Source organism: Durio zibethinus, chromosome 18, assembly GCF_047325235.1.
Source record: "Durio zibethinus cultivar Kanyao isolate XHJ-2024 chromosome 18, ASM4732523v1, whole genome shotgun sequence".
Lineage (NCBI taxonomy): Eukaryota > Viridiplantae > Streptophyta > Magnoliopsida > Malvales > Malvaceae > Durio > Durio zibethinus.
In genome coordinates this window covers 12573849-12588681 of record NC_143179.1, presented here as the reverse complement: position 1 = coordinate 12588681, position 14833 = coordinate 12573849, and the positions used below count along the sequence as shown (strand labels likewise).

Below are 14833 nucleotides of genomic sequence, written 5' to 3'. Positions count from 1 at the left end.
AATTCAGATTGAAGAAAATAAATCGAGGATCTTGAAAATAAAATAAAAAAGGTCAATAGGCAAAATTGAAAATTTAAGGTTTTAAATTAAGAGAAACAAAGAAAGGGAAAAAGAGAAAAACAACTTACAGTTAGAAAGAAGCATGGGGGATCGAAAAAAGTAAAAATTTGTAAAAATGAGTTGTGTGATAAAAAAAGAACAAACAACACCACCACCAAAGAACAACACCAAAAGAATTTTACAAACAAAATAGACAAAAAGAAAAAAGAATTACTATGTTTTAATTTGGAAAATAAAAGAAAAAAATAAAAAAAATAAAAGAATAAAAAAATTATTACTCTTAAATAAAGATTAAAGAGATCAATAATGACGAATTAAAAAAGGTGAAACGGAGAAAAGATACTATTACTCTACATGCTTCAATGAAAGCTTTTAGAAAAGCTTCTAATTTAAGTTTTTGGAAAAGCTTATGGATCTTGAAGCTTATTGTCAAAATTAACCCTTAATTCCATCTATTTTTTTTTAAATTTAACTCAGTTGTTTTGATTTACATTGCTTAGCTGTTTTCTTGTCACCTTAAGGGAACAGTTTTAATATAGAGTTATAGATTATAAAAAATTTATGTTTTAGTATAGCAAAAGATTAATACAACTTTTATTAATTGTCAATAACACCCTTGTCTAAAAATATAATCATAAATACTCCACTAACCTAAACAAGGGCAAATTAGTAAATGGACCATCTCCTCTTGTTATACCCTTACCAGTCTGACGAATATTCCGTAACATTGACGTCAATCTAACAAAACTACCAAATCTTACGAACTTAGAAAATCGGCTTTCCATCGAAAATATAAAATTTTCCAAGAAAATTCCCGTATTTTCTATCCAAACAAACACTTCTGTTTTCAGAAACCCTTGATGTCAACGTCGGGCCAACCCCAGTTCCGTTATACCCAGACGCCATCGAAGGTCCTCCATCTCCGTAATCTCCCATGGGAGTGTACGGAAGAGGAACTCGTCGAGCTTTGTAAACCCTTTGGGAAGATCGTTAACACTAAGTGCAATGTCGGCGCCAATCGAAACCAAGCTTTTGTTGAATTCGTAAGCTTCTAAATCCGTCAGGTTTTTTTATATTTTTTATATTTTATAATTTATAGATTACTTTGTTTTAGGTTAAGGTTAATTACTTACTGATGGTTTGCTTTTTTGGTTTTTTGAAGTGTAAATTTGATGGGCTAATTGCTGAATTGAAAATTATTTATTTATTTTTTGGGGGAAGTGATGCTTGAAAATCCTGAGTTTTCTGGGGTGATGATTTGTTTTCTTTGTTTGACATGGTAAAAATCTGATTTTGTTACAGCTTTTGTTATTTCGCAATGTAAATTTGATAGGCCAATGCAGAAATGCAAATTATTTATTTATTTTTTTTGGGAAAGCAATGCCTTTGTTTCACTGTGTTAAGTTAAGGTTAATTTAGTCTTGTGCTTTTGTTAAAAATCTGATTTTTAAAATTTTTGTTCTCATTTTGCAAATGTAAACTTTGATGTGTTAACTGCCAATTAGAATTTCTCGATTTGTGTTGGATTGATGGTTTATTGTGTTTGGTCAAAGATGATTAGTCATGGGCTTATGGTAAAAATCTGAACTTTTTGCTCCTGTTCCTCTTTTCTTTATTTAAATTTTGATGGGTTAATTTCAAATGATGAAATTTAGATAGTTTTCTAAAGGGTGATCAGTCACAGTTTTCTTTTAATAAAAGGTGTTACTTTTATTTGCAGGTAGACTTAAATCAGGCTATTTCGATGGTTTCATACTATGCTTCATCGTCAGAACCAGCACAGGTTCGTGGAAAAACTGTTTATATTCAATATTCAAACAGACATGAAATTGTCAACAACAAGAGTCCTGGAGATACCCCAGGAAATGTGTTGCTGGTCACCATTGAGGGTGTGGAAGCTAACGACGTGACCATTGAGACTATTCATTTGGTAAGTGCATATTGCTGGTGTATGCATTTTGTTAATTAAATGGTATCATTTATTACAGGTTCTCTATAACATTGCTGCTATAGAATGGTAGTGTAAGAGTGTTAAAGCCTATCTATGCTTAGGGGCTTTTGATATTTGTATAAGGAGCTTGAAGTGTTGGATGATTCTTGCTCCAGAATAAGGAGCATATTTGTATGATTAAATGAAGGTATCTTGTATTTCTACTTCTAAAAGTGGCCTATTTTAAGTCGTGTCAAAATCTTGTTAACTGTTGCTGTAAATGAGCATACTTTTTAAGGAATTGCAAACTATGATATAGAGAATTGAAGAAATCTCATCCATTCAACAGATGATTGAGCTTATTAGGTATAGACCTCTGAAGTTAAAGGTACCATATGGTGAAAGTGTCAGTTTTATCTAGCCTTGTGTCATTTGTTATGTGTCTGGCGAGGGATACTTGATGTTCTTAAACTGTTTTTGTAAGGAGTATGGTTTTCTGTTGGAGATTACAGGGTCACTTCTTATAGATCTGAAATGAATTAAACTGTTATCTTTTCTTGTTCTTTTACATATAAAGAGATAGCAACATTTTGATTGAAATCAGTTGAATCAAAGACGGTTATGCATCTTATTTAGATTCTTTTGTTTGAGACAGTTTGGAAATATTGTCATGTACGTCATACTCCTTTCTAAGCTCTATCTTGAGGCATGTATTTACAGGTGTCATTCTGCTCTTATTTCTCATTCATTTGGATTTTCTAAGAAAGATGTTTCTATCATCCAATGTTTGTGATGTTTTCTAGTGTTTGTTTTATCTGTATTTGTGATTTGTAATCACATCTGATTAAATGTTGTTTCAGGTATTTTCTGCATTTGGTTTTGTGCACAAAATTGCTACTTTTGAAAAAGCCGCTGGATTCCAGGTGAGATGTCAAAAATGCATTTGGGTCTTTGGAGATTGTGTGTCGTTCAATATCATGCTCATTTTTATGAAAAATGTTGGCAGGCGTTAATCCAATTCACTGATGCTGAAACTGCATCTTCAGCCAGGAATGCGTTGGATGGGAGAAGTATTCCAAGGTATGTACTGCTCCCTTGTGTCCTCCTTTAACATGTGCACTTTCTCTAGTCCCAAATTCACATGCACACTTGGTTTCCTCACCTCTCTCACGTCACTTATTTCTATTTTTCATATTGATTGTTGTAATGTTTTATCATGATATTTGAATTTAGGTACTTGCTTCCTGATCATGTTACTTCTTGTCACCTGCGAATCTCGTATTCTGCACACACTGATCTGAATATCAAGTTTCAGTCTCATCGGAGCAGGTAAAACTGAACCCGAAATATAAAGTTATTTTCTATTTTGAAGTTCATCAATGTTTGATCATGTTCATTCCTAAAAGCTTAAGTAATATTTCTGCTAAATATTTATTTTGGCATTTGATATGTTGCTAATCGATGTGTGCTTTTTGTTATTTAGGGTGTTAGTGAAGCCTGGTAGTCAGCACACAGATGTGTTGTCATGGCCTCTTAGTAATTTTCTTAATCTTTGGTCCATAGTTCCATGCGTTTGCAAATCTCAATATAATTGCATTTTTTTATATGTTGATTGTGGAATTGCCACTTTGGTGCCTTTGGTGGTACCATGAGTGGAGACCTCCCCCTTTTCTGCATTCAAATGAATTCATACAAATTAGTTTTTAGTATTGACTGGAACATTGGAGCGTATCCTGTAACATGCTAGTAGGGTAATATTAATCTGATTTCAGGTTTGAATATTGCTTCTAAGCTTGTTTAGTGTTTTCATTGCAAACATTGTATTTGGAGTAGATGCTTCTGCTGACCGTTTTATGTTTGCAAATTATTTATTTTATAGCTAAGCAACTAGTCATTGTAGAATGTCATTCGTTTCATAGTATTTTGAAGTCATAATAATTCTCTACAATGAGATTCGTTTATCTTGTATAACGAGAGTGGGTGAGTGTATTGCAAATTGGCATGAGAAACTAGTTGATTGTGGTGGAAAAGGCAATGTGTTCATAGATCTAATTTTCCTCCATTTAATACTCATTGTTATCATTTGAGTGGCACTTCATAAAAAATGTGATTGTCGGTTGCTTCTATTAGAACATTTATGGAATTGTTTCGTGGAAGCATTGGCCAAATTCAAGACCGTAGCATTCAGAAAGTTGGGTGTAATTAAGTTAAAAGTATTAGATTGGCCTACCTTTGAAGGCATTTGAGATACTCTTTTCTATATAATTGAAACCAGCTGGACGCCCATTTATGGCTTAATCTGCTATTGCTGTCAAACATGATGGGTTTGGATTTGAACCCATAATCTTTTATGTCATCTTGTATATCCATTTGCAATATCATTACTTTATTACCCATATAAGTTATTTATCTTGACTAAATGCAAATTTCTATTTTGACATTAGGCTATGCATGTGTACCTTCTGTGTAATGTTTACATTAGACATTATGATTATGTTAACACTTTGTAGGGACTATACCAATCCATACCTTCCTGTAAATCCTACTGCGATGGAGGGACTTATGCAGGTAGCGTTTTCATTTACAAATATTTCACCTGTTTTTATTGTTGGGTGTTCACTAATATGCTGTTATTTCCAGCCGGTAGTTGGTCCAGATGGAAAAAAGCAAGAACCTCAGAGTAATGTGCTACTTGCTTCAATTGAAAATATGCAGTATGCTGTGACAGTTGATGTTCTTTACACGGTAAGACATTGTATTGCAACTCCGTTGACATGAAAAATACCAGTTCATTGCTTGAAAGTTGTTATACTTATTGATTATTGTAGGTATTCTCTGCATTTGGCACAGTCCAAAAGATTGCAATATTTGAGAAAAATGGTGGAACTCAGGCACTAATTCAATATCCTGGTATGCTTTGTATGCTTTCATCTCATGGATTTTTAATTGTTTTAAGTACGTCTTTGGTAATTCATCCCTTATCTATCGGTACCCCTTTATCCTTCCATGCAAGGATTGACTTGGAGAATTTAGTTTGGTTCTTTTCTTTCGTCATTTCTCTCCTTGCTTCTAGAAATTCACCTCCATAGGGTACTTTGTTATATTTTCATTAATTTTATTTCGTTGTCAAGGGAGGACCTAGGCCCTAATGGAAGGCCAGACATTGCAAGTGCTTTGCGACCTCTTAGGGAGGGGACTTTGTTAAGATGCACAGTTTTTGGTGCCCTGTCTCTTTTTTCCCATAGACAAGAGATGCAGAAGGCATCTACCTCACTGAAGTGCTCCATTGTTTTGTTGAATGCAATTTTAAATTTTTTTTAAACTGTTCTTTGATTTGAAGAAATATGACATATATTTTGTTCTTTATGAATAAAAACCGGTTTGTGGAGATATAGTTGCTTTTATCTGTGGTCTTGTAAAGTTTTCTACACACAGAAGCTGCTCTAAGTTGAGTTCTTTGATGTTCCTGGTGGCAGTGACCACCACAAGTAAAAGCAAAGCAGATCTAATTTAATGTGGAATTTTAAATTTGATGCAAATATTTGTTCCTTTTTCTTGTTTTCATGTGAAAGTGTGTGTCTATATTATGTGGAATTTTAAATTTGCTGCAAAGCTCTTGGCTTGGCTTTGTTTCTTTTCATTTGAAATTTGTTCCATTTCTGAGGATTGTGGGATATTTGTTTCTTTCTGCACCTGCTCTTCCCAAAGATTTGATCTTGAGACCCACAAGTTGAAAGTCTCAAGGTTGAGGACTGTTGGACATCTATCTTACAGCATGAAAAATTAACTTTTTTGCAATTCAAGTTCTAATTTGTTAGAGATGTATTTTGATAGACTTTACTGATGTAGAAGTTGTTATGTTCAGATGTTACAACCGCAGCTGTCGCCAAAGAATCCTTAGAGGGACACTGCATATATGATGGTGGCTATTGTAAGCTTCATCTATCATACTCTCGTCATACTGATCTCAATGTAAAGGTATAACTATGTGCTTTTGAGTTAATGTTCATGAGAAAAAAATAAAGAAAAATAAATTAAAGACGTACTTAGAAGATAAGGGGGTTAGAAGATAAGGGGATCCGTTCTTGATCGAAAAAAGATTTGGTCCTTAAAATGTATGCTTCTTGACACTTTATTACCACCCTTGCCTGCTAAATTACTTCTATTATTTGTCTTGACAAACACGCAGTGTGATTCTCTGATTATTTCATCTTTTGCCACAGGCTTACAGTGATAAAAGTAGAGATTACACAATCTCAGACCCAAGTCTGCTTGCAACACAAGTTCCTGGTATGGCTGCCTCTCCAAATGTTTGGCACAATCCTCAGAGTGCACCATTGTACCCTGGTACTGACAATGCAGCTTCAGCTGCAATGCAGGCTCAACCCCCTGCTGGACAAGTTCCAGCTTGGGATCCAAATTTACAGGCTAGACCACCTTATGGATCAGTTCCTGGGACTTTTCCTAGTCAAACATATCAAGCATCCTTAATTCCTACATATGTCAACGCTGCAACACCAGCTGGTTCATCACCCTATTCACAACCCGGTGTGTCTTCCATGAGAATGCCGCAGCCAGGGGTTAATGTTAGACCAGGTGGTGCACCAGTGCCGGGTCAGCCTCCTTATTATGGTCAATGATATGTGCCTTTTCCCCTTGTGAATTCAAATGAGCCGCTGGTCTTTCCATCATTTATTTCTGGTAAAGATTTGCCAACTGGATCTCTTCATGCTCAGATCTCTGGGCCTTTATGATTGAAGTTACAAGTTTTGTTGCTCTGAATTTTTTTTTTTTTTTTTTGGGTCTTTTATCTTTCTGAAACCATCACCATATCACTGATGTAAAAGGAGCCTACATTCAAAATGAATTGGTAAATTAATGTAAAACTTAAAAAGACCTGCCTTCATGCTATATTGTCCCGCAGCAATTTTTGCCTTTGGACACCCCTCTGTTAATTGATACTTTGTTACTCTTGATTTTGAAATGATGTTGGTCCCTTGCTCCAAGTCCAACCATATTCAGTCCCCACCGTTTTCCTTTTCTTTGGTATACTGTCATTTAAGGTTTTACATATCTAATGACAACAGTACTTGTTCGAACATTACATATCGAAATCTAGCCGAGTAAGAACATGGTACATCTGGATGATCATCAGCCATTCTCTGAGAGATAGCTTGCAAAATCGACTGAATTTGGTGCTTTGAGACGCTCGATGTTGAGTGTCTCATTTCATCTGCACAATGGAAGGAAAAAGTATATATAATCAGCCGCCATGACTGATGCCTTTCGACTGGTGCAGCACCATTTTCAGCTTTGATTCAAGCCCGTCTCCAATATTCCTCACCAGGAAAATGTCCTTCATTTTCAAGCTGACTTGTTGAACGGCCAGTCAATTTTGGTTTTGAAACTCTGGAATGCAGACAGAAAAATAATTTTATTTTCAATCTTTTTTGGTATTTGAAACTAAAATTAAAAATTTAGTATTTTACTAACAAACTTTGCACTAAATTCTCTTTTTCAGAAAATAAGTCAAATGGATGACTTCTGTAATGGTATTATTAGGAAAAAAAAAAAAAAAAAAGGGATCTTGGAAGATCACTCACTCTTCTCTGTTGGCCTACAATTTTACGGCAAGTGGGAGGCCTAGAGGTCAATTTCTCTGTAGGCATGTGATTAGCATGTGTTTGGCAACTGTCATATGCTTCCATATTTGTACAATCAATCTCTGCATATTGACGAGTCACATGGTTTGGCGTTATAAAACAAAAGCCTATATTCAGCCACTACTAGTTTTTTTCTTGGCTAAGAGTAGAGAGAATACCGATGCGCCAGAAGGAAAGTGACTCACTATTTTGCCCCAGAAAATCTAGGGCAAAGAGCAGGCCTAGAACCAACAAAAGAAAAAAAAAATCCCGTCAAACTTCAGATTTTAGTTTAATTCAGGCACCGACAGTGTAAGTGCCAGTTAACATTGATCTTACTTTGCTTCATGATGTCGGCAACTTTTAAAAACCTGATAGGAAACATCATGTCTGCTTTGGGATCCATTTCTTCTCTTCTCTCTAAGCCTTGGTTTGATGGTAGATCCACTTCTTCTTTTCTTTTGTTTAAGTTTTAAGATAGTTTGATCACAACAATTATGATAATGTGCAGCATTAGGTTATTTAAAAATCAGAAGAAAAACAAAAGAAATGGACTGGAATCTACTACTAAATTCAGCATCTGAGTTTCATTTGGGAGTTTTCAGTACAAAGATGGACTCTCATAGAGGTTCAATTAATCAAAATTCAGTCTCCCTTTCTATTGTTTCAGTTTTGTGTAGGGAGACCCAATTTCCTTTTGAGTCAATTCAACTATGTTTTATCTATTGGGTGATTGTCACTTTTTCTTAATGCATAAATGCATGGTCCACTTTGTGAGTTTGCAGGGAAGAAATTTTCTTTTACTCACCCTGTTGAATTAGCTCTCCATCTGCAATATGTCACACATCTCATTCGTGCAGAAATTTCTGCTTCTTTTGATGTTGGCTGGTGACCAGACCACATGCAAAAAGGACATAAACCTTATGTAAGATCCTCATGTCTGAACATTTTACCACACGATGTTTAGCCTCATTTTCTTCTTTCTGCACTTACTGATCAACTACCTCAAGCATTTAAGGCATAGCCTTAAGTGATGAGATCCTGAATATATTTACCACACAATTTGTTAGCCAGCTTGATCTTCACTCACTGATCAACTACCAGCAAACATTAATTTTAAACAATCATCAAACTTCAAAGGCAAGGAAAAACACAAAATTTTTCTGTTGCGAAAACTGAACTTAACTGAACTTAAAACTTAACTAAATTGATTCATGCATTCGCTTTTAAGAGATGAAAACTAACATATAGGAGTCACTTTTAAGAGATGACATCTAACATGCACGTCTAAGGTTCAAATTCCTGCACCTACTACAATCCTTTCCCCTCTCTCCAGACTGCTGGCCTGCTTTGTATATATTAAAAAAAAAAAAAAGACTGAACTTGATTTTCTATTTCTTGCCTCACATCACAACTTACTTCTGCGAGCTTAAAATAAGCATCAAAACATCTTGAAAAAAAGCATGACTGCCCAATTCAAATTGTTGATATGTAACATATTGAATTCATATTGCAGATATTCTACACATACTCAAATAGAACAATTGTGACATCCCCGTAGGACCGTGGCTATTCTTAGTAGTCATGTCTATTTTTTGATACATAGGGGAAGAGGGGACCTCTTGATCATCAAGTTTTATCACAATATATTAGGAGTATAGACTGGCATTGGACATGGGGTTAGCCATAACTGATATGATGTACTCTTCTGTCTGGCCTAAAATTAACTAAGGTTGAGCAAATGCATATGACGTGCATGGGTCCATGAAACACTGCAACATCAATCTTGATTACTCCCAATTTAATTTTCCTTCATGATTCAGAAAACTCGTTCAAAAAATCGTTGAATTTAATTGAAGAGATGAATAATTGTTGTTAATATCATAGTCCTAAATTTTGTTCATGATAACATGGTTGTGGAGATGTCATGCATTAATTATTAGCTTAAGTCGTTATCGATATGAACTCGAGTCATCATTTGGTTCCACATGCCTACCAAAAGAGAAATCAATAAGCACATGCATCTATGTGTACCATGTACTTAAAAGCTTCCATCCATGTCTATTTCATGCCCCCCTTGTGCTGCCATGCATCAATGTTAATTGTTTATGAGGCACTGTCATTGTCCGTTGCTATACGTACAACTATTTTTCATGGATCCAACAACAAACTCAAGGTAAATTCCATCTTAATTCCATACAGATGAAGAAGAAAACTTTTGTATAATCCTCTTTGTCCTTGCTTATAAATGAATGCTTAAAACATTTGTCTGCTTATTTATACATGCAAGCATGGCAATGAAGGAAAAGGAAGGTTGGGGGGGGGGGGGGGGGTGGGTTCTGCAGGTTTGACTGTTGTATTCATTATTTCATCTTAATTTTCCTTTCCACTCCCTTTCCTTCCTACCAAACACAATATAATTAATTGTTTTGTTCACTATTTCAACTTGGCATGGGAAGCTTATAGTTCAATTACTGAGCTGAAGAATGATGATGCTCAATCTGAATCAAAGCGTAAACATTAGACAGATTGAACCCACAGTGGATATGATAGGTTTTCTCATTGATATTGTCTCCTATCTCATAAAAGTTAATTAATGCATAGTGACCCTCTTCTAAATGATTAAAATCTTTTGTTGGCATTTTAAGATACAAAGCATAAAACTCTTATTCAATCTTGTTTTAACTTAAAAGGTTATTTTTTCGAATTGAAAGATTAATTTAGTTAACTCATATAATTATTTTTTTAAAATGATATATAAAATTTAAATTTCATATCCTATAATCCTACCTTTATTTTCAAGCTGTGACCTTATTTATTTATTTTGCTAGAGGCTTCCTATTTTTTGAAAGATGGTTCATCCATTATTTGCAAGCTGTCTGTCTAGTCTCTCACATTGGTTCAGTCCAAGTCTTGTTAGGCTCTAATTCAACTATCATTGCCATTTTTGTGGGAACTTACCGCCTAAAAAAATTAATGCTTCATTCCTTTTTTTTTAATCAAATCTAGCTTCCGTATACAAGCCTGGTCCAAGTGGTATATCTTTTTTACTCATTACTAGGTTCACTGATATATATAATGGAATCATCATTAAAATTTGAGTACGATTTACCATGCTTTTGGCATAAAATCAACTTTCCTTGTCATTTTAAAGGTAAAGAAACAAAAAGAAGAAAAAACCACCGGTTTGTTCAAGAAAAACTATGTTCAAGGTAGACAGAGAGGAGTATAAACAAGGGAAGACAATCTGTCCCCAATATGCCTAAAAGCTGCTCTATCTATCCTGAATCGAAACAAAATTATTCATCCTATGTCATATTCAGTGACAAATTCAAATTTTTTTTTTAGATAATTATTTATAATATGTAAAAGATTATTGACGCATTTATCAATTTTATAGATGAAAAATATGTTTAAAAAAATATTTTAAAATGTTCAAGAAATTTTTTTTTTAAAATTTTATTTTTAATCTTTGAAATTATCTATAAACACTATCTAAACAACTGGATCCGTCCCTGGCCAGGCTTTATTAATTGGGAAAGTGACAATGCTAAGCAAAGCCTGAGTAGCTTGGCTGTCCATCCCCTGTGATGAATTTATCTTTCTTTTGGACTTTGCTACCAATTCTAGGCAATAGTGAATGCTGAAATAACAGTGACCAGAGATAACCCAAATTCATAGTTAGAACTTCTGCAGCTTTTGGAGATGTCCAGATGTAAATATTCTTTTTACTAACCAATCATAGTCCCTTAAGCTAAGGTTAATCAGAATTCCCATCCACAGGTTTTGACATGCATGACTTCTTTGTTTGTTTCTATGGTTTCTTCTGATTTTTCTGCTTTTACCATTCTTCCCCTTTACGTGCTTTGCTGCTATAACATTTGATTCCTAGATATTTAAATTTGGCCCAATTTATAAATTATAATCATAATCACGAATGATGCATGAATTATTGAATAATTAAATAAATAATCAATTAAAAATTAAAATACAATTAAATAAATACAACATAAAATTAAATCAAATTCACTCACAGCAAAATTTAAACCAAACACCTTAACATTTTAAGACATCTCTATCTCTAAACCAAGTCGTCATGGTCATAGAAAGACATGTTTTAACTTCAAAAGTTCATGATGGTATAATTTAATTGATAATCACATCCCCCTTTTACAAAATTCCCCAAGAACTCAAGAAGTTCCTTTAGTTGCACTTTGAGCGAGATTTGAATCTCTGCTTCCCCAAGTCAAAAAAGTTCACAATGCACAGTTAATGGCCCAAAAAAAAATCTTCACAGTAGCAAAGTTTTTCACTCTTAGATGAAGCCAATTATGTTTTTGTCTTCCTCATGCATCCAATATTGTTAACATACTATGCTTGTGATCTTAAGGATTTCAAACTGAGCCAAATTCATTTAAACCCCACTTAAAAAATCTATGGCTTGTTTGCCCCCCAATGGATAGCCCCTCAAAACCACGCGGTTTGAGCCTTGAAAACCGCTTTTTTTTTAGTGTTCCTTTGGATTTAACCGGATTTTTAGTGTGGTACAATTGGATTCATCGTTTTATTTCAATTAAATTTATTCAATATAAATTTTTTAATATTTTTTTTAATTGTAATTATAATAATTTTTATTATTATTTTTAATTTCATTATAATTAATTTTATCGTTCATTAAAAAAATTATTATAATTACAATTAAAACAAATAATTTTATTAAAAAATTTATATTAAATAAATTTTATTAAAATTAATATTTAAATTCAACTTATAATATAATAAATCCAATCGCATCGCACCAAATATGCAATTGAATTCATACGGATACTTAATCTAAGCATAAAGCGATGAATGAATACTGCATTTGATTCCACAAAATCAAGAGTCCCTAAAAACCACTATTGCAGTTGCTTGGTTCCAACAGCTCAGTGGTTGTCAGGTTGTCAGTTGTGATGTTGACTGCCCTCTATTTATTCCCTTCAAACTCCTCCACTTCATTTCCACAAACAACTCCTTTCAAGGTTCATTTACTAGTCCTAATCTTCTTTTTCTTTCCTCTTCCAGTTTTCCTTTTTTTACTATATAACAGCATAATGAAAAAAAAAAAAAAAAAAAAAGGCCTTTGCAGTCCTTAAATATGCTTGTTTTCTTTATTAGTTTTAGAATTTAGTACAAATTTTTTGTTTATGGAGTATTTTTTTCATATGCAGGGCAATGGGGCATTTGGGGTTTCTTGTAGTTGTATTACTCTCAGTTCTCAACTTTGTTCATGGTTTTCCAAGTAATAATCATGCCCATCATCGATACCTTGGACCCTGGATCAATGCTCATGCCACTTTCTATGGAGGTGGTGATGCTTCTGGAACAATGGGTACATTCCACAATCCAAATATCACATTTTTTTCTTATTGTTGTATGTTTGTTGGGTCTGACATGTTGTTCTTGGTATCTACTTAATGCAATTTTAATTTTGGGTTTTGCTCCAGGTGGAGCTTGTGGCTATGGAAACCTATACAGCCAAGGTTATGGTGTTAACACAGCAGCATTGAGCACTGCATTGTTTGACAATGGCTTGAGCTGTGGTGCATGCTATGCGCTCAGGTGTGTCAATGACCCACAATGGTGCCTGCCTGGTTCCATTGTGGTCACAGCCACAAACTTCTGTCCTCCAGGAGGCTGGTGTGACCCTCCTAATCATCACTTTGATCTCTCTCAGCCAATTTTTCAACACATTGCCCAATACAGAGCTGGTATTGTTCCTGTAATTTACAGAAGGTAAACATAACTGGCTAATTTCACCAACATGTTTCGACATTTTCTTTCATATTACAAAAAAAATTTTGTTTTCCCAGGGTGAGGTGCAGGAGAAATGGGGGTATCAGGTTCACAATTAATGGACATTCCTACTTCAATTTAGTACTTATCACCAATGTTGGAGGTGCTGGGGACGTTCATTCTGTAGCCATTAAAGGTTCGAGGACCAGATGGCAGCCAATGTCAAGAAACTGGGGCCAGAACTGGCAAAGCAATTCTTACCTTAATGGACAAAAACTCTCTTTTCTTGTCACAACCAGTGATGGCCGCAGTGTCATCTCTTACAATGTTGCTCCAGCCGGTTGGTCCTTTGGACAGACTTACACTGGAGGCCAGTTTAGGTTTTAACTACCCTTTAACAAATATGATATTACAGTAAAAAAATGTCTGATGTGAGTTGAAAAAAAAAAAGAATTTATAGTACTAGAAAATATTAGCACGAGGGGTGAATCTTGGGTCAACATTGATTTTTCAATGGCCCTTTCCTGTGTGGTTATAATTATGAGTTTTTGCAGTTCTGTTGGCTTTGAATTGAAGCCTGGAAGTAACTGCTGTGGGAAGGGAGAGAGAGAGAGAGAGAGAGACCGTATTTAGAGGCATATTCATGAGTGAGATTCTGTCTAAAAGGGAATCTTACTATCAAATTATGAAGTAGAAGGTTTCGTTTTTTTTCAAGCCAAAAGGCACTTTTCTTGCTTGTGAAAAGCCACTGAAAATCCTCTTTTTAGCTGAAGAATGTTTTGTTATTGTCTACTTTTGATCAATTATTGAAATGTTATAAGAAGATTCAGCAATTTGTGATGATGGAGAGATCTTAACTTTTGTTAATCAGTTATGTATGTATCATCATCATCACTATTATTTTGGGTTCTGGCATGTGCTGCACAAAAGACAAAAAGTACACTTTTTGAGTTATTATTTGATGGAAATGGTCTTTCCTTCCTATGCTTGTTGCATTTTGCTGCTCCTTTTCCCCCTCCAACATATCCAGCTTGAATGCTTAATCCATTGTCCCTTTCCTTTTTCCATGACCTCATATACCTTTAACTAAGAACACACATTTTTTTTCTTTTGATTTGATTAATGGAGATTCATATCTAAATTTTTTAATTTTGGAATATATATGCCCTATATAATAATTTGGCTTTACGACTTGAAAAGGGCATAGATTTTTCTTTTGTTAGAAGTGATATGAAGACATTCAAGGTACACAAAAACTGATAGATGCTCCCTTTATGAAGGAAAATCAACATATGTTAATCACCCTTATAATTACATGCTTTAAAATGATTTCATGTACTAGACAGTTGGACAAGAAAACATGACTTCGTTTTGCATTTTCAAAAAGGTTTTTTGTTATAAAAAAAAATCATAATTTTAAAATAAA

General features: G+C 34.3%; 2 protein-coding genes across 4 annotated transcripts; both read left to right on the top strand.

Annotated features, from left to right (window-relative positions):
* Nucleotides 1–783: 783 nt before the first annotated feature.
* LOC111299627 (polypyrimidine tract-binding protein homolog 1-like) lies at nucleotides 784–6901 on the top strand. Of its 3 annotated transcripts, none has more exons than XM_022894929.2 (11): nucleotides 784–1103; nucleotides 1781–1990; nucleotides 2851–2913; nucleotides 2997–3070; nucleotides 3224–3319; nucleotides 4501–4558; nucleotides 4631–4735; nucleotides 4819–4900; nucleotides 5856–5968; nucleotides 6214–6280; nucleotides 6359–6901. In XM_022894929.2, the coding sequence occupies exons 1-11, from the start codon at nucleotides 921–923 to the stop codon at nucleotides 6628–6630; spliced, it is 1323 nt and encodes a 440-aa protein (XP_022750664.1). In that variant the 5' UTR covers nucleotides 784–920; the 3' UTR covers nucleotides 6631–6901. The 3 variants fall into 3 exon arrangements, with proteins under 3 accessions (XP_022750664.1, XP_089603735.1, XP_022750663.1); XM_089747609.1 differs by adding an exon at nucleotides 2646–2710 and having other exon boundaries at nucleotides 6214–6901; XM_022894928.2 differs by having other exon boundaries at nucleotides 6214–6901.
* Nucleotides 6902–12742: 5841 nt separating this feature from the next.
* Nucleotides 12743–14250, top strand: LOC111299628 (expansin-A10-like). Its single transcript, XM_022894933.2, has 3 exons — nucleotides 12743–13003; nucleotides 13119–13407; nucleotides 13485–14250. Exons 1-3 carry the CDS (start codon nucleotides 12847–12849, stop codon nucleotides 13792–13794), a joined length of 756 nt encoding a protein of 251 aa, XP_022750668.1. The 5' UTR covers nucleotides 12743–12846; the 3' UTR covers nucleotides 13795–14250.
* The last annotated feature ends 583 nt before the right edge of the window (nucleotides 14251–14833 follow it).

Coding starts and splice junctions, on each gene's coding strand:
- LOC111299627 (XM_022894928.2), top strand. CDS start 921: ATGTCAACGTCGGGCCAACCCCAGTTCCGTTATACCCAGACGCCATCG. Junction 1,991..2,850: donor CCATTGAGACTATTCATTTG/GTAAGTGCATAT, acceptor ATGTTGTTTCAG/GTATTTTCTGCATTTGGTTT. Junction 2,914..2,996: donor AAAAAGCCGCTGGATTCCAG/GTGAGATGTCAA, acceptor AAATGTTGGCAG/GCGTTAATCCAATTCACTGA.
- LOC111299628 (XM_022894933.2), top strand. CDS start 12,847: ATGGGGCATTTGGGGTTTCTTGTAGTTGTATTACTCTCAGTTCTCAAC. Junction 13,004..13,118: donor TGATGCTTCTGGAACAATGG/GTACATTCCACA, acceptor GTTTTGCTCCAG/GTGGAGCTTGTGGCTATGGA. Junction 13,408..13,484: donor GTTCCTGTAATTTACAGAAG/GTAAACATAACT, acceptor TTGTTTTCCCAG/GGTGAGGTGCAGGAGAAATG.